This window comes from Geotrypetes seraphini, chromosome 2 (genome assembly GCF_902459505.1).
Source record: "Geotrypetes seraphini chromosome 2, aGeoSer1.1, whole genome shotgun sequence".
In the NCBI taxonomy this organism is placed as follows: domain Eukaryota; kingdom Metazoa; phylum Chordata; class Amphibia; order Gymnophiona; family Dermophiidae; genus Geotrypetes; species Geotrypetes seraphini.
Window position 1 is genome coordinate 72,297,248 of NC_047085.1, and position 19,710 is coordinate 72,316,957.

The 19,710-nt window shown below is 43.6% G+C and overlaps 1 protein-coding gene across 1 annotated transcript in view; it reads left to right on the forward strand.

The window, feature by feature from the left end:
- Positions 1–19,710, forward strand: part of MTERF3 (mitochondrial transcription termination factor 3) — a 90,348-nt gene that overhangs the window by 11,108 nt on the left and 59,530 nt on the right. Inside the window, exon 4 of the mRNA XM_033933166.1 lies at positions 14,839–14,991. Coding sequence (XP_033789057.1) covers positions 14,839–14,991 — 153 coding nt within the window. The remainder of the gene's footprint in view (positions 1–14,838; positions 14,992–19,710) is intronic.

A 19,710-nucleotide genomic window follows, 5' to 3' on the forward strand; every position in this document is an offset into this window, starting at 1 on the left:
CTCTCAAGGCGCACTCATCCAAGAGTGTTGCAGCCTTGTGGGCTGAGTCTCGAGTAGTTCCTCCAGTTGAAATTTGTAGGGCAGCTACTTGGTCTTCTCTCCATACTTTTATGAAGTTTTATAGAGTGGATGTGGCGGTTAAAACAGAGTTTGCTTTTGGGGCCTCAGTATTACAAGCATACTTTTCTGTTCCACCCTAGATGTTGCCACGGCTATGGTACATCACCTATTGTATGGAATCCATAGTGGATGTAACAGAATGGAAGATTAGGTTTTAACTTTGTTAATTTTCTTTCTGTTAATCCACTATGGATTCCGTATGTTATGCCCTCTTTCTGTATCACCTGCTTTCCTTTCTGCCTCAGATGTTTCTTCTTCAGGACTGATTCTTTCTCCTGCCAGCAGGATGGCCAAATATGAGATTCTCCTGTATATGTAAATGTATTATTCTGCCTCTGGCTCCTTTGATGTCCTTACTTGTTGGAATAAACATAGCACCAGTTAAAACAGCACATCACCACTTTATTCACACATTCTTAAAACTCCCGACCAGGTTCTTCCAGACCCTCCTGGTCACCTCTGGGTCCTCCCTGACCCTTACTTTCCCTCTGGCTCTAGGTCTGGGTGGCTGCTATGTTTCTTGAATGTTTTCATGTTTATTACTAGTTTTTTCTCTTACAGTTCTGTTCTGCTCTGCAATTTATATCATTTTAGTAGGGAAGTTCTCTGTACCCCTTCTTCTTTTCTTTTTTGTGTTTTATTCCAGTGGTGATCAATTGCTTTGTAACAAAACTGAAGGGAGCACTATACTCCTGGCAATGTGGGAGATGCTGAAAACTGTGATTGTCACATCTGCAAAATCCAGTTGTGGGTTTGGATTGAACATCTATCATACAGAATCCGTTTAGGTTAATAGAAAGATTAACAAAGGAAAGGGCCTAATCTTCCTTTTGAAGCCTTAGCTCTAGCAATTAAGGCTGCTGCAGCGGCCTCATTTGTAGCATGTGCTTACCACACTCAGCTAAGTCGGCTTTCAGCGTCAGATGATGACAGCTCCCAAATGGTACTGTCTGGAGTAAATTATATAGTGGATGCTCTTTATGATATTATTAGTCATGAGCAAATTTTCTGCTTATTCTATCTCTGCCTGCAGAATGGCACATTTTCTGCTTATTCTATCTCTGCCTGCAGAATGCTCTGGATCAGGCAATGGGTGGGAAATTCAGCTTCTAAGGCCACTCTAAGCAGACTTCCTTTCAAAGGACAGATGCTATAGTATTTGGCAAGGGATTGGACGATCTTATGTCTAGTGTAGCAGATCATCACCCTAAACCTCTGCTGGACAGCAGACCTCAAGCTGCTAGGAGCTCTGGGCATGGAAATTTTCAAGGCTCTCGATGATTTTGGCTATACTGAGGCAGTTATTCGGCTCAGAAACCTACTTGGGTCCAGACAGAGGTTTGGTGGGGTCAGACCACAAGCCTCTAGTTTTCAACTATCTCTATACTCTAAGAGAGCCCAATGATGCCTTCCCTTCCTGCCCAGATAGTGGCACAGGTGGCTTTTTGGAAGGTCTGGGCACAGATATGCTTGGTTCACTGGACTCTGGAAATCATTTAAGAGGGCTACAAGATCGAGTTCTGTTGCTCTCTCCCAGATTTTTTCATGGATTCACCAGCCAGTTGACCAGAAAAAGCAATCAGAGTTCTAGCAGTTGTAATGAGACTCTTGGACATTGAGCCATAGAGCCCATACCAGATGGAAAGTCGGGCTTGGGCAGATTCTTCATATACTTTTTTAGTGCCTAAGAAAGGCTCAAAAGATTGAAGACCAATCCTGGATTTCAAATCTGTCAATGCAGCGCTGAAAGTGCCTTGTTTCCTTATGGAGACTATACGTTCATTCATTGCGGCAGTAGGACCAGGGGAATTCCTAACCTACCTGGATTTGATGGAGGCCTATCTTCATATTCCTCTCTTTCAGGCTCACAGAAGGTACTTAAGATTCCGTGACCTGGAACAGCATTTCCAGTTCTCCGTGCTGCCTTTTGGTCTAGCAACGGCACCATACACCTTTACCAAGGTGATGGTAGTAGTTGCCACTCATCTTCGCGAGGTGGAGATACAGATACACCCATACATGGCAACTGGCTGATTAGAGCACCATCCAAAGTGGATGGAGAGCAAGTGGTAACGCATGTGGTCCATCTTTTGCAGGTCCTGGGATGGATAGTCAATTTCAAGAAGAGCCGTGTGGTCCATCTTTTGCAGGTCCTGGGATGGATAGTCAATTTCAAGAAGAGCCATTTGGTCCCAACCCAACACCTGGAGTACTGAAAGGGATAGACTTAGTAGATAAGGACAGGTTGTTCACCCTCTCCAAGGTAGGGAGAATAAGAGGGCACTCTCTAAAGTTGAAAGGGGATAGATTCCGTACAAACGTAAGGAAGTTCTTCTTCACCCAGAGAGTGGTAGAAAGCTGGAACGCTCTTCCAGAGGCTGTTATAGGGGAAAACACCCTCCAAGGATTCAAGACAAAGTTAGACAAGTTTCTGCTGAACAAGAACGTGCGCTGGTAGGGCTAGTCTCAGTTAGGGTGCTGGTCTTAGACCAGAGGGCCGCCGCGTGAGCAGACTGCTGGGCATGATGGACCACTGGTCTGACTCAGCAGTGGCAATTCTTATGTTCTTACCTGGGAGTCTGTTTCGAAGCAGTGAGCCGTGTCTTTCTTCCAGAGCCATGCAGACAGAAGCTCACAAAACAGATATCAGATCTCTTGAAGAGGCCAGCTCCTACTGTGTGATATTACTTTCAGTTTTTGCGGTCGATGATGGCGACAATAGAGGTGGTTTCTTGGGCAAAGGCTCAAATGCGTCCCTTTCAGGACTCTCTTCTGTCCTGTTCAAATGGATTTGCTTCACAGCCACTTCCATGGAGGTTGGAGGTGTGAACCAGCTTGCGGTGGTGGCTTCGTCCAGCTTCTGTCCTGAAGGGCATGCCACTGTGCATAGACTCCTGAATAATATTGACAACTGATACTAGCCCTAACAAATGGGGTGGTCATTGCAATGGGCATCCTGTTCAAGGTCGGTGGTCTTTCTCGCAGAGAAAATGGTCAATAGATCGCTTGGAGCTCTGAATGATTCATTTGGCATTTTCAGACGATGGAATCTTCCTGGAAGGCAAGCAATATGAGTCTTTTCGGACAAACGACAGCAGTAGCTTACATCAACCAGCAAAGAGGTACAAGAAGTGCTCCATTGCACCTAGAGGCTCAACTCCTGTTTCAATGGGCGGAAGCCCACCTGCAGGCGATATCTGCAGCTCATGTAATGGGAGCGGAGAATGTTCAAGCCAACTACAGATGTTCTGACTGCATCATTTGACAGTGGGGGCGCCCTCTGTTGGATCGGCTTCTGCTATAAACAAAAAGTGAACCGCTTTTACATCCAAAGATTTGAGCTCAGAAGTGCAGGGTTGGACATGTTAATTCAACCTTGGCTGGAAAGAGGTCTCTTGTATGTATTCCCTCCATGGCTCATGATAAGTTGAGTCATCCGCCAGATTGCAAAGCATCCAGGTTTGGTAGTTCTGATGGCATAAGATTGGGCCCACAGTCCATGGTTTACAGACTTTATTCATGTACAGAAGGACAAGAATCTTCGATTACAAATCCACATGGATCTTCTGTCTCAAGATCCAGTTCCCATAGAGAATCCAGAACACTGTGGGCTTATGGTATGGCTCTTGAATGGGCAGCTCTAGTGAGGAAAGGTTATTCAGAGGTGGTCATTGCTACTCTACATAGAGCAAAAAATCTTTTGACAGTTGTGGCCTATACTAAGGCCTGGAAGATGTTTCAACGCCAGTGTGCCAAGGACAACGTAGAGCCATTAAGAGCCTCAGTATTGGTAGTCCTAGCATTTTTACAAGCCATTTGCAAGCAGGGTTTGAGAAAGATCTTGCAATTGGTTCTCTGAAAGTAAAGGTGGCAGGTCTTTCATGCTTCAGAGCTCAAGGGGAGAAGGTTTCTCTGGCCTCTCACCCTGTGACAAGGTTCTTAAAGGGGGGTCTCAGGTTGCATCCTCCGATGAAGTTATCTTTCCCATCCCATCCTGGAATCTATGGCCAGTTGAAGCTGTGACAGTAGCAGAAAACATGTTCTCCTTGAGTTTGCCACCTCTCTGGTGATATGAGACTCGGCTGGTTCTGGATTCCTCTTGCTGCAGTGCTATGGATTTAAGCCTTAAGGCTAGCCCCATTTTTTTTTTTTTTTTAATCTTTTTAAAAGTTACTTTGTAGAGGGACAGCATAATATCCCAGTGGTCCACATACTTTGATGACAGCTGACAGATATTCCAGATCCACTGCTGCTGATCTGATAAGCTGGGCATTTTGCTCAAGTAGCTCTAACAGCCAGCAGCACCCTGCAAGTCATCCACATCTAAAGCAAATGATGCAGTGTCACATTTACATAATTCTTAACCTTGAGGCAGTATGGTTTCACCACAGGCAAATTGTGTCAAAACATATATGATTGATTTCTTTGATTGGGTGACTAAAGAATTAGATCAAGGATGTGCACTGGGTGTGGTGTATTTAGCTTTCAACAAAGCTGCTGATCCTGTCCTACTTAGGAGGCTCATGAATAATCTAGGGTGGGTCACAAGATGGGTACTGGATTAGAAACTAGCTGTGTGATAGGTGATGGAGGTTGATAGTACATAAGAGAGCAATGATAATTTGGAGCTTCTTAGGGTAGTGCTTCTCAACTCAGTCCTTGGGGCATATCCAGACATCCAGGTTTTCAGGATATCCACAATGACTATGCATGATAGAAATTTGTATCCACTGCGTCCTTAGTATGCAAATTCTTATCATGAATAGTCATTATGGATATCCTGAAAACTTGACTGACTGGATTAATAAGTACTTCCATAGGTCAGTGGTTCACAAACATATCCTGGGGACCACCAGCCAGTTGTATTTTTAGGATATCCCTAATGAATATGTATTAAATTTGTAGATTTGCATGCCTATCGCCTCTATTATATGCATATCTCTCTCATGTTATGGAGTCTGCATCAGAAAATATGAGAATCAGACCTGATGATTTATATAGGTATATGTAATGGGATATGTCAGACATTTAAGTATCTGAAGGTATTAATAATGCACAAGAAACAATTATTTTCTTTTCTCTTACCATATCAAACAAAGAACAACGTGGTATGACTTTTTTTTTTACATTCCTACCATCTCCTCTCCACAAAATACTCCCAGATTTGTTGCTGTTGCCTCCACTTATGACTTTGCATAACAGTGGGTCTGTACCCTCACAAACAGCCCAACTTCTTTGACCTTCTACAATAGTAGAACATCTTGTGTGCGTCATTGTACTGCCAACTTCACTTGGGCCATGGTAAAAGCTAACGCTATCAACCTGTTCAAAGCCAGCTCTATAGTGAAGGGGAGTCGCTTGTCTAACAGCTGCCGAATATAGTCACCTTCCAAAAATACTTAATAATAATAATAACTTTATTTTTCTATACCGCCATAGTCAGGCGACTTCTAGGCGGTTCACATTGAAAGAAGGCTGGACAATCAGCGAATGATAAGGAGCCTAAAATAGAAAAGTTACATAAACAAGTTACATACTAATTTGAGTTCCATGGGTAAAGAATACATGAAAATTGGAGCTCCCTGAGAGATTGAATAGCGTTTATGGGGGGGGGTTTGTTTTAGTTTAGTAACATAGTAACATAGTAGATGACGGCAGATAAAGACCCGAATGGTCCATCCAGTCTGCCCAACCTGACTCAATTTAAATTTTTTTTTTTTTTTTTTTCTTCTTCTTAGCTATTTCTGGGCAAGAATCCAAAGCTTTACCGGTATTGTGCTTGGGTTCCAACTGCCGAAATCTCTGTTAAGACTTACTCCAGCCCATCTACACCCTCCCAGCCATTGAAGCCCTCCCCTGCCCATCCTCCACCAAACGGCCATACACAGACACAGACTGTGCAATTCTGCCCAGTAACTGGCCTAGTTCAATATTTAATATTATTTTCTGATTCTAAATCTTCTGTGTTCATCCCATGCTTCTTTGAACTCAGTCACAGTTTTACTCTCCACCACCTCTCTCGGGAGCGCATTCCAGGCATCCACTACCCTCTCCGTAAAGTAGAATTTCCTAACATTGCCCCTGAATCTACCACCCCTCAACCTCAAATTATGTCCTCTGGTTTTACCATTTTCCTTTCTCTGGAAAAGATTTTGTTCTACATCCTATTCGAAAATGACAAAATCCAAACTTCAAAAAATTTAGAAATCAACTCAATCAACTATCCCATCCAAACCACCATAAAACTACTAGGAATGACCTTAGACAGAAGCTGTACCATGCAACCACAAATAAATAATACAATCCAGAAATCCTTCACAATCATGAGAAATTTGAGACAAGTCCGGAAATTTTTTGAAAGAAATCAATTCCAGCTTATAGTACAATCTTTAATCCTAGGACTGCTAGACTATTGCAACATCCTTTTCCTCCCATGCCCTGCTACTATGATCAAACAACTTCAAACAATCCAAAACACAGCCTTGAGACTCATCTTCTCATTAAGAAAATTTGACCACATCACAGAAGCTTACATCAACTCACATTGGCTACCAATCCAAGGAAGAATACAATTCAAATTCTACTGCATGCTATTTAAATCCCTAAACGGAGACAGTCCTTCCTACCTGAATAACCGCCTCAACCAAGCATCCACACTCAGACACAGAAAAGCGCACTCCCCATTCATACCTCCCCCGATCAATGAAGTAAAAAGATCAAAACTTCACGATGGCCTCCTAGCCACTCAAGCCGCAAAAATGGATACCCGAATCTCCAACCTACTGATGACCACATCAGACTACAAAACATTCAGAAAAGAAATAAAAACAATACTTTTTAAGAAACTCCTAAATCAGCCCTAACTTCACCTAATTTTACCTCCATGTACACAATTTACTGTAAACTGTAATTATCCTTACCTCGAAATTACCTAACTACCACTCTAATGTATCTTCGATTCCTACATTGTAACCCCGTTTTATAAATCTTTTGTAAGCCGCCTTGAACCGCAAGGTAATGGCGGAATAGAAATCCCTAATGTAATGTAATGTAATGTAATTAATACCCTTCAAGTATTTGAACGTCTGAATCATATCTCCCCTGTCTCTCCTTTCCTCTAGGCCAGGATATACATATTCAGGGCTTCCAGTCTCTCCTCATACGTCTTCTGGCGCAAGCCTCCTATCATTTTCGTCGCCCTCCTCTGGACCGCCTCAAATCTTCTTACTTCTTTCGTCAGATACGGTCTCCAAAACTGAACACAATACTCCAAGTGAGGCCTCACCAATGACCTGTACAGGGGCATCAACACCTTCTTCCTTCTACTGACTACGCCTCTCTTTATACAGCCCAGCATCCTTCTGGCAGCAGCCACTGCCTTGTCACACTGTTTTTTTCGCCTTTAGATCTTCGGACACTATCACCCCAAGGTCCCTTTCTCCGTCCGTGCATATCAGCTTCTCTCCTCCCAGCATATACAGTTCCTTCCTATTATTAATCCCCAAATGCATTTCTTTGCATTGAATTTTAGTTGCCAGGCATTAGCGCATTCCTCTAAGTTTTGCAGATCCTTTTTCATATTTTCCATTCCCTCTTTGGTGTCTACTCTGTTACAAATCTTGGTATCATCTGCAAAAAGGCACACTTTTCCTTCTAACCCTTCAGCAATGTCACTCACAAACATATTGAACAGATTTGGCCCCAGCACCAAACCCTGAGGGACTCCTCTAATCACCTTTCCTTCCTCCGAGTGACTTCCATTAACCACCACCCTCTTACTTCTATCCGACAGCCAGTTTCTAACCCAGTTCATCACTTTGGGTCCTAACTTCAGCCCTTCAAGTTTGTTCAACAGCCTCCTATGAGGAACTGTATCAAAGGCTTTGCTGAAATCCAAGTAAATTACATCTAGCATATGTCCTCGATCCAGCTCTCTGGTCACCCAATCAAAAAATTCAATCAGGTTCGTTTGGCACGATTTACCTTTTGTAAAGCCATGTTGCCTCGGATCCTGTAACCCATTAGATTCAAGGAAGTACACTATCCTTTCTTTCAGCAACACTTCCATTATTTTTCCAACAACTGAAGTGAGGCTCACCGGCCTGTAGTTTCCTGCTTCATCCCTGTGACCACTTTTATGAATAGGGACCACATCCGCTCTCCTCCAATCCCCAGGAATCACTCCCGTCTCCAGAGATTTGTTGAACAAGTCTTTAATACATAAGAACATAAGAAATGCCTTCACCGAATCAGACCCTTGGTCCATCCAGTCCGGTGATCCGCACACGCGGAGGCCCAACTAGGTGCTTCATAATGAGACCTTGTTTACCTGTATCCCTCAATGTGATTTGCAAGGAGGTATGCATCCAACTTGCCCTTGAATCCTATAATGGAGGTCTCCGTCACAACGTCCTCCGGGAGAGCGTTCCAAGCGTCCACCACTCGCTGTGCGAAACAGAACTTCCTGACATTTGTCCTGGGCCTGTCGCCTCTCAACTTCAGTACATGACCTCTCGTCCGAGTCACATTTGACAACGTGAATAACGATGCATCTTGCTGGATTTTATCTAGTCCTTTTAGTATTTTAAACGTCTCTATCATATCTCCACGCATTCTTCTTTTCTCCAGAGTGAACAAGCTCAGTTTTCTGAGGCGTTCTTTGTAGCTCAAATTTCCCATACCTTTTACTAGCTTTGTAGCTCGCCAGAACCTCTCTGAGCTCCCTTAGTATCCTGGGATGGATCCCGTCTGGTCCCATCGCTTTGTCCACCTTCAGTTTTTCAAGTTGCTCATAAACACCTTTCTCCGTGAACGGCGCAGAATCTACTCGTGTAACTTTGCCAGACAATCTCGGTCCTTCTCCAGGATTTTCTTCTGTGAACACAGAACAGAAGTATTTGTTTAGCACATTTGCTTTCTCCTCATCACTCTCCACATATTTGTTCCCAGCATCTTTTAGCCTAGCAATTCCATTTTTTATCTTCCTCCTTTCACTAATATATCTGAAAAAATTTTGATCTCCCTTTTTTACATTTTTAGCCATTTGTTCTTCCACCTGTGCCTTCGCCAAACGTATCTCTCTCTTGGCTTCTTTCAGTTTCACCCTGTAGTCCTTTCTGCTCTCCTCTTCTTGGTTTTTTTTATATTTCATGAACGCCAACTCTTTTGCCTTTATTTTCTCAGCCACTAGGTTGGAGAACCATATCGGCTTCCTTTTTCTCTTGTTTTTATTGATTTTCTTCACATAAAGGTCCGTAGCCATTTTTATCGCTCCTTTCAGCTTAGACCACTGTCTTTCCACTTCTCTTATGTCCTCCCATCCTAACAGCTCTTTCTTCAGGTACTTTCCCATTGTATTAAAGTCCGTATGTTTGAAATCTAGGACTTTAAGTATCGTGCGGCCGCTCTCCACTTTAGCCGTTATATCAAACCAAACTGTTTGATCGCTACTTCCCAGGTGAGCACCCACTCGAACATTAGAAATACTCTCTCCATTTGTGAGGACCAGATCCAATATCGCTTTTTCCCTTGTGGGTTCCGTCACCATTTGTCTGAGCAGAGCCTCTTGAAAGGCATCCACAATCTCCCTACTTCTTTCCAATTCCGCAGACGGAACATTCTAGTCCGCATCCGGCAGGTTGAAATCTCCCAACAGCAGAACCTCCTCTTTCCTTCCAAACTTTTGGATATCCACAATCAGATCCTTATCAATTTGCTGCGATTGAGTCGGAAGTCTGTAGACTACACCCACGTAGATAGAAGTTCCATCTTCTCTTTTCAGAGCAATCCATATCGCTTCTTCCTCTCCCCAGGTCCCTTGCATTTCGGTCGCTTGGATATTGATCTTTACATAGAGAGCTACTCCTCCGCCTTTATGACCATCTCTGTCCTTCCTAAAAAGATTATATCCCGGTATGTTTGCATCCCATCCATGTGATTCACTGAACCATGTCTCTGTGATAGCAACAATATCTAGATCTGCCTCTAACATCAGGGCTTGCAGATCATGAACTTTGGTGCTTAGACTGCGAGCATTTGTGGTCATCGCTTTCCAGCTATTTTTCAGCGATAATCTTCTTTTTCGTATGGATTTTTGTGTCGTTTCACTTTCCGTTGCAATACTAAGAAATGAGTTGCTGATATTGCTTATGTTACAGCCTTTACTACTATCACATCTTTTCTTTTGCCGGGGGTGGTCTCTATAATTGTCCTTCATACATACACCACCCCCACCTTCTAGTTTAAATGCCTAGGAAAATAGTTTACGGGTGGTCTGTTTTAGTCAATGAATTTGTCGAATAGGGCGTTTTTTATTGCTTTTCGGAATGCATTGTAAGTCATTTTGGGTTCATTTATGCAGTTTCGCAACCAGACTTGTTGTCTATTCGCTTGGAACATGAAGGTTCTATCCAGGAAGGATTTGTATCTGCAGCCTGAGATCTTTGGGTAGGCAAAGATGTTTTCGTTTCTGGTTGTTTGTGTGGGGTTGTGCAGGATGAAGTGAGTTTGTAGGTAGGAAGGTGCTAGTCCCCAGACTTGTTTGAAACAGATACATGCAAATTTGAATAGTATTCGTGCTTCTATTGGTAGCCAGTGTAGTTTTTTGTAGTAGGGGCTGATGTGGTCTTTTTTTCTCAGTCCGAAGATTAAGCGAATAGCGGTGTTTTGTACTAATCTCAATTTGTTTACTGGTTTTTTGTTGTTTTTTTTTTTTGAATACCCAGGTAGATGATATTACAGTAGTCAAGGAGGGATAGGATCAGCGAATGCACCAGCAACCTGAAGGATGTTGGGTCGAAGTATGTTTTTATGGTCCTTAGCTTCCACAGCGTGTAAAAACATTTTTTCACCAGTAAATTTGTGTGGTCAGCCATGGTTAGATGTGTATCTAGAGTGATACCCAGTATTTTTATGATATTGGATATTGGGTATTCGTGGTTGTTGATTTTTAGCGATGTTCTCGTAGTTTTGTTATTGGGGCTTGCCAAAAAGACTTTTGTTTTCGCTGGGTTTAATTTCAGTTAATTCTAGGACAGTCCCACCATGACAGCCTCAAATGTTTTTCAGTGGAAAAGAAGTTCTAGAACAAAGGCTGACAATTTGATACTCTAAAGGGATAGACCAAGGATATTTTCTGATGATGTTCCTTCATTGGAAAAGGTGGTGAATGTCTAGTGTGCCGTCCCAGGAGAACTGGTGGAGATGAACACATAATGGAATTCAAGACGATGTGGAGTCCTGGTGGCAGGGCTAGTAGAAGGATATTAGGGGGCTCTAGTCTTGTACCCTCAATTCTGCAGTTTCTAGTATAGCATTTAAACCTCAGATTCTAAAAACAGGGTCAGCTTCTTTTATTTAAATTGAGATTACTTTGTGGAATGAAATTTGTTTTAGATGAGAGTGATTTTAGGACTACTATTCAACGGTTAGTATTGTACCCATTTAGATTAAATTACTCTATTTAGAACCGCCTGTTACCAGTTTGAAAGCGTTACAGATGTGCAGAATTGTGCTGTTAGATAGAAACATGAAGGCAGATAAAGGCCAAATGGCCCATCCAGTCTGCCCATCTACAGCATCCACTATTACCTCTTCTCTATAAGAGACCCCACGTGCCTGTCCCGTGCTTTATTGAATTCAGTAGTTAGTCTCCCGGTAGAGATAGTGGAGGAAAAGACTTTCTGTAAAAACGTATTTCCTTAGCCTATCACCTCTTAACTTCATCCTATGCCCTCTCATAAGAATAGCCTTACTGGGTCAGACCAATGGTCCATCAAGCCCAGTAGTCCATTCTCACGGTGGCCAATCCAGGTCACTAGTACCTGTCCAAAACCCAAACAGGGCTTCCCCCATGTCTTTCTCAATAACAGACTATGGACTTTTCTTCCAGGAACTTGTCCAAACCTTTCTTAAAACCAGCTCTTACCACATCCTCTGGCAACGCGTTCCAGAGCTTAACTATTCTCTGAGTGAAAAAAAATTTCCTCCTTTTGGTTTTAAAAGTATTTCCGTGTAACTTCATAGAGTGTCTCCTAGTCTTGTAATTTTTGACGAAGCGAAAAATTGATCCACTTATACCCGTTCTACTCCACTCAGGATTTTGTAGACTTCAATCATATCTCCCCTCAGCTGTCTCTTTTCCAGCTGAAGAGCCCTAACTGTTTTAGTCTTTCCTCATGTGAGAGGAGTTCCATTCCCTTTACCATCTTGGTCGCTCTTTGAACCTTTTCTAGCACCACTATATCTTTCTTGAGATAATGAGACCAGAATTGAACACAGTACTCCAAATGAGGTCACACCATGGAGCAATACAGGGGCATTATGACATTCTTAGTTTTGTTAACCATCTCTTTTTTAATAATTCCCAGTATCCTGTTTGCTTTTTTGGCCGCTGCCACACATTAAGAACATAAGAATTGCCGCTGCTGGGTCAGACCAGTGATCCATCATGCCCAGCAGTCCGCTCATGCGGCGGCCCTCTGGTCAAAGACCAGCGCCCTAACTGAGACTGACTATCCCTACCAGTGTACGTCCTTGTTCAGCAGGAACTTGTCTAACTTTGTCTTGAATCCCTGGAGGATGTTTTCCCCTATGACAGACTCTGGAAGAGCGTTCCAGTTTTCCACCACTCTCTGGGTGAAGAAGAACTTCCTTACGTTTGTACGGAATCTATCCCCTTTCAACTTTAGAGAGTGCCCTCTCGTTCTCCCTACCTTGGAGAGGGTGAACAATCTGTCCTTATCTACTAAGTCTATCCCCTTCAGTACCTTGAATGTTTGATCATGTCCCCTCTCAATCTCCTCTGTTCGAGCGAGAAGAGGCCCAGTTTCTTTAATTTTTCGCTGTATGGCAGCTCCTCCAACCCCTTAACCATCTTAGTCGTTCTTCTTTGGACCCTTTCAAGTAGTACCGTGTCTTTCTTAATGTACAGTGCTGTACGCAGTACTCCAGGTAAGGGCGCACCATGGCCCGGTACAGCGGCATGATAACCTCCGATCTGTTCATAATCTCCTTCTTTATCATTCCTAGCATTCTGTTCGTCCTTTTCGCCGCCGCCGCACATTCACCGCACATAAACCGCACATTGCGCAGACAGCTTCATCGACTTGGGCGGAAGGTTTAATCGTATTGTCTACAATGATACCCAGATCCTTTTCTTGGGCGCTAACCCCCAAATTGAGCTTCCTTTTAAAAGAAAAGATTTGCCTCATGCACATTTATGTCACATAGGTATTTAAACGTCTCTTTCATATCTTCCCTCTCCTGCCTTTCCTCCAAATTATACATATTGAAATCTTTAAGTCTGTTCCCAAATGTCTTATGATGAAGTCCACCAAAAATTTTAGTAGCCCTCCTCTGGACAGATTCCTTGCTTTTTATATCTTTTTGAAGGTGCAGTCTCCAGAATTCTACATAATATTCTAAATGAGGTCTTGCCAGAATCTTATACAGGGGCATTGGTATCTCCTTTCTCCTACTGGCCATACTTCTTTCTGTGCACTCCAGCATCCTTCTAGCTTTCGCCATCGCCTTTTCAACTTGTGTGGTCATCTTTAAGATCATCACACACTAAAGTCCACAAAAGTTCTCCACCCCTAAACTGTATTGTTCTCTTGGATTTTTGCTGCTCAAATACATGACCTTTCATTTCTTAGCATTAAATCTCACTGCCAAATTTCAGACCATTCTTAAAGCTTCGCCAGGTTCTTCTTCATGTTGTTCACACCATCAGGGGTGTCTACTGTATTGCTGATTTTGGTATCATCTGCAAAGAAGCAAATCTTACCTGATATCCCTTCAGCAATATCACTTATAAAAATATTTAAACAGAAAAGGCCCAAGAACCGAACCTTTATTTGCTTCCCCACATCAAAATAGTATTGAAACATATTTGACTATAAATAGGATAACCTATCTGATTCAGCCAACTATCAAGATCTTGGGTATAATTTTGGATCAGGAGCCTGACCATGGGGAACCAGGTAGATGCTCTGGTTAGGAAGGGTTTTCATAAATTATGGAAGCTGCATTCCAACAGAGCATACTTTGTTTGATGCCTCATCTTTCTGACTCTTGGGTCAATTGGACTATTGTAATATTGTCCACCTGACGAGTACACAAAAGAATATGCAAAGATTGTGCATCATCCAAAATGCAGCAGTCGTACTTATTTTCAAGTTGAAAAAGTTCAACCACATTACTCCCTCTTTTTGTGAGTTGCTTTGGCTGCCAGCGGAGGCCTGGGTCAAGTTCAAGTTTGGCTATATTTGCTATAAAACTGTTTGGACTTACCAAATTATCTTAAGAATATTTCATTTGCCAACAGTAAACATACCAGACGCTCACATGCAAATTTCACTTTTCTATCTGTTAGAGGGTATAAATTTAAAAGATACCATCATCGTCTCTTATCCTTTCAGGCATCTTGGGACAAAGATCTAAATCTTTTAATTACGACTTCCAGTACCTATCAAGAATTTAGGAGACATCTGTTTAGGAGACATTCATATCTGTTTACTTAGGCAATTAAGACATTCCATTGAATTGTAACTATTTTTTGCTTTTGTAAACCGCATAGAGCTTCACGGTACTGCAGTATAGAAGCAGATTGTTATGTTATGTTGTACCTGTACTTTTTTTGTTATGTTATGTTGTACCTGTACTGTTGAGCTTTATAAATTGAGGGAGACTCATTTGACTTGCTATGTCTGCTTCCAGACTTGGAGGAGCCACCTCCCTTGAGTCCTTTGGATGAAATTTCTGAAGATGAAGCTCTGCAGATATTAGCGGAGCCAGTCCTTCCTTCAGCTTCTTTCACTCTCCAAGATTATGTGGATCATTCAGAGACTCTGACTAAGCTGCTGCTCCTGGGTAGGTGAAATCCTCCTCTGTGCTGAGTTTTCTCCAAGCCACATAAGGAATAGCTGGCAAATGTTTAACCACAAGTATGCTCTTGTTGTCTTTGTTAACATCTGTTGCTTTGCTGTTAATCTTTTCCAGTGCAATAGGTGAAACATTCTAGACAAGTGAGTTGTGTCTCAATTGCCGCAGAAAGAATCCAATCCATATTTTTTCTTTGAGTCTGCTCTACTTCATTGTTCTCTCTAGATCCACCTGCAGTTTTTCCCTTCTGCACGTGTGCCAGCAGGAGTGTGCTTGTTCTGCTCTCTCCTTTTTATTATTTTATGTGGTGTTTTTCATCCCTTTTTTCAGGATTTCTTGTGCTTGGAATGATTCTTCAGCTCTACGTACGTGGAAAACTCACAAACTTTGGTTTGCAGATGACAGGCCAATACCTGGTGGTAACTGTTAGCCAGCCTGCTTCTAAGGAGTTTGGGCTGTCCATGCTTCTACTGCTGGATGATGTTCGGCGCAGGCTGTTGGGCATACCTAGGAGACTTGGCGGTGTCTTGCAGGGTGCCAGCTGCGTTCCACAACTCTGCTCATTCCTGAGCGCATCCGTCAGTCCACAGGGGTGTAGGTGCAGTCAGGCATGGTGTGGTGCAGTCAGACATAGTTTCTGACTGGCAACCCCGAAGATCAGTATCATGAAGGCATTCTCAGCATGAGGCAGTGGTTCTCTTGATTCCAGCTACTGTAAGAGCTGTGGAGCTGGCTCTTATACTTCTTTTGGCTTCTTATTCGAGTACTGGCCAAGGTGCCGGGGTACTCCATTTCTGCTCACAGGATGCTCTGGATCTGACAGTGAGTTGCTGATTCCACTTATAAGGCTCCTTTGGCTAAATTTTCCTTTAAGGAGCAGTTTTTGTTTGATGATCTCATGGACAACTGGTCTGACCCAGTAAGGCTATTCTTATGATTTCTATGGTGGACCGTCACCCTAAGCCCCTACCGTATAGCAGACCCAGAACCTGTAGAGGTTCTTGACGCTCTCATTTTTCGTTGCTTCAGGCGATTCTGCTTGTATATGATTGCCACATCTCAGAGATTTTCCCAGAGATCCCTGCAGCGGTACTCCATCTGCAAGCAAACCCAGTCATCTGCCTCCCATTCCACACAAAAAGGCGCAATGCTGCCAGGCTGAGGTATGCCCTTCTACAGATAGGGGGGGCAGACTCTGTTTTTCTGCCAGCCTGGGCTGACATTTCATCCAACCAGTGGGTCTTTGGACATTCTTCAGTCAGGCTTCAAATTGGAATTGCCTGGCCTCTGACAGATTGGTTTGTGGACTCTCCCACAGGTTGACCAGCCACAGCGCTCAAGGTGCAAACCGCTGGATATTCAAGCTATAGAGCCAGGGCCGCCCAATCTCTCAGGCTCAGGCAGATGCTCCAAATACTTCCTTGCCTCTCTGGAGCTCACTGAAGCTTACTTGCACATTTCGATATTTCCAGCCCACCACACATGCTTGTGGTTTGATGTTTGGAAAATATATAGAGATATATATATATATATATCTCATTGCTAGTGCTCGGCTCTACCCTTCAGACTGGCAACGGCTTCCCATACCTTCACCAAGGTGATGCCAGTTGTGGCAGCTTATTTGCGAAAGGGTCTGCCAGTACACCCTTACATGGACTATTGCCTGATAAGAGCTCCTTTGTTGGCTGAAGATTGTCATATAGTGGGATCCGGTGGTCCCTGTTCTGAAGGACCTTGGTTGGATTGTGAGCTCCAGACAGAGCTGTCTGATGCCTATGCAGTCTCTGGAATATTTGTGGATGTTCTGTTAGTCATGGTTTGCTGCCACGTCTATCTTCCAGAGGCAAATAGACAGTAGCTGTGTTCTCAGTTTCTTCCTTTTTGAAGGAGCCAACTCCATCGGTATGGGACTGTCGTCAGGTCCTAAGGTCCCTGGCAGCCATGTTGAATGTGGTTCCTTGGGTGAGAGAGCACAGGTGACCTCTCCAGCATTCCTTCTTTTCTCATTTGGCTTCTTTTCTCATTGGATGTGTTACAGTCTAGTCTTCCTGGACTCTGGAGGCTCGGACCAGCATGGCTTGGTGGCTTCTCCCACAGTTGCTCTGCAGGGGTGTATAGCTGAGGATTGACTTCTGAGTTGTAATGATGATAGATAACCAACCTTTGGTGCTAGGGAGCCCACTGTAATCGTTGTCCCATTCAACGGGGTTGGAATCTCTCCCAGAGGAAATGGACGATCGACTTTCTGAAGCTGAGAGCCATTCGGCTGGCTTGGGTGCATTTCCAGAACTTTCTGGAGGGCCAAGCGGTCAGAGTCTTCTTTGACAACACAACAGCAATGGCCTAAGTCTCTTGCCAGGGAGAGACCAAGATAACCTCTGGCTCAGGAGGTACACCTTCTATTTCTGTGGGTGGTATGTCTTCTACAGTCGCTTTCTGCAGTACATGTGGTGGGAGTCGACAATGTTCCAGATGACTTCCTCAGTAGACAGGCTTTGGATATGGGCATGTGGGAACTGTTCTAAGTGGTGTTCCAAGCCATTCTACAGTGCTAGGGTTGGCCCCACTTCATCATCTTGGCCATAGCACTGAACAAGAAGATGCCTCAATTATTCAGTCAGAATATCCAAGCCCAGCAGCAAAGTCTTGATGTTCTCATGCAGCCTTGGCCTCAGGGGATTCTCCTGTATGTCTTTCCTCCCTGGCCCATAACAGGTCGAGTCATTCGGCAGATACTGACCCATCTGGGCCTTATTATTCTGATGGCTCCAGACTAGCCTCGCAGGCTGTGGTATGTAGATCTGCTACATCTTCGGAGTCGCAGCCTTCAATTCCGCACCCCTTTGGACCTGTTTTCTCAGGGTCCGGTCTCCAAGGAGGGCCCAGGTCGCTTTGCTCTTATAGCATGGCTCTTGAATGCACAGCTTTAGCCCACAAAGGCTATTAGGAGGTAGTTATTGTCATGCTTCTTGTCTATGCAGTCGACTACTGTCTGCCTATGCCAAGGCATCAGCATTGATGTGACCAGGAACAGATTGAGCAGAATTCCGCTCTGATTTTGGCTGATCTAGGTAAAAGCCTTCCTGTAGCATCCCTTCAAGTCCCAGTGACTGGGCTCTCTTGTTTCAGAGCCTAGGACAGTCATTAGTCTTTGGCATCTCACCCTGCCATTGCCAGATTTCTGAAAGGGGTTCTTTGCATTAGACCACTGATTAAACTACCGTTTCCTTTGTGGGACATAAACCTGATGCTGTCTGGCCTTTCCAAAGCTCCCTTAGTGCCTATTTGAGATGCTTCCCTCTTGGCCTTGTCTCTCAAGACTGTCTTTCTGGTTGATGTTACTTCAGTGAGATATCTCATAATTTCATGCTATTTCTTGTAGAGAGCCGTTCTTCCGATTCTCGTTGTCTAGTCTTTCCTTGCGCATGGTTCCTTCTTTCCTGCCGAAGTTGATTTCGGCTTTCCATGTTAATCAGGATATATGTTCGCCTGTTTTTCAGCCTATGGGTTCTAGGAAGCTGGATGTACACAGAGTACTCCCTCGCTATTTGGAGGTCACTAACAAGTTTCATCTCTCGGACCATCTGTTTGGGCTGATTCCTTCAGACCAGCTCTCGAATCCAAGGCCCCAATAACCGGATGGATCCATAGGTTCCTTTTGTCAGCCTATATTCTATCAGGGACATAGTCTCCCGTCTCCATTAAGGCACATTTTATCAGGGCCGAAGCTAGTGTGGTCTTCCCAGAGGAGATCTGCATAACAACAATGTGGTCCTCTTTGCACATGTTTGCCAAGTTTTCCAGAGTGGATGTGGCGGTCAAACAGGACTCTTTGGGTCCTCGGTTTTACGGGCCAGCGCAGTAAGCCTGCACTAGGATTTCGGGACTACTTTGGTACGTCCCACTTGTCTAGAATGTCTCACCTATTACACAAGAAAAATAAATTATGTACTTGCCTTGGTAAGCTCTTCCAGTAGATAGGTGAGACATTATAGACTCCGCCTTGTCCTTCCTACGCCTGCCTCCTGGCCATTTATGCTTCTCCAAATCAATTCTTGGATGCCTGTCGGCCCTTGGGCTGGGAAGACTTTGTATATATGTCATTGTTTTCTGCAGGAGTCATTTCTGAGCTCCTTTGACACATTTGTTACCTGTTTACAGTTCATGTTATATTAATTCTTGAGCAGAACAATTGTTTATGGACTTCATTACCATGAGTCTCTCTACTTCACGTTTATAAGGTGACTCTCAGTGCTTGGGTACTAACTGCAGGTGGAGCTAGAGATCACACTGAAGTAGAGCAGAGTCACAGAAAAAATCTGGATTGGATTCCTTGTGCCTAGAGCACACAGCTATTGGGACACAACCCACTTTTCTAGAATGTCTCAACTATTTTCTGGAAAAGAGCTTACCAGGGTAAGTATATAATCTATTTTTCCTATTAGATGATGCACGGGAATCTGCACTTTGAATGCTAGATCCCACCTGTCCATTAGCAAGAGACAAACGCTAATTTGAGAGCCTTGCATTTTATTGATTGGGTACCTATTTACAGCTGTGTGCCCTTAATTGTTGAATCTAAAACAGGCGTCAGCATCTCTGGTCCTCAAGTGCTACAAACAGTTGAGTTTTCAAGATATCCACACTGAATATGCATGCGATGTATTTGCATGCACAGCTCCATAAACACAAGTGCATCTTATGCAT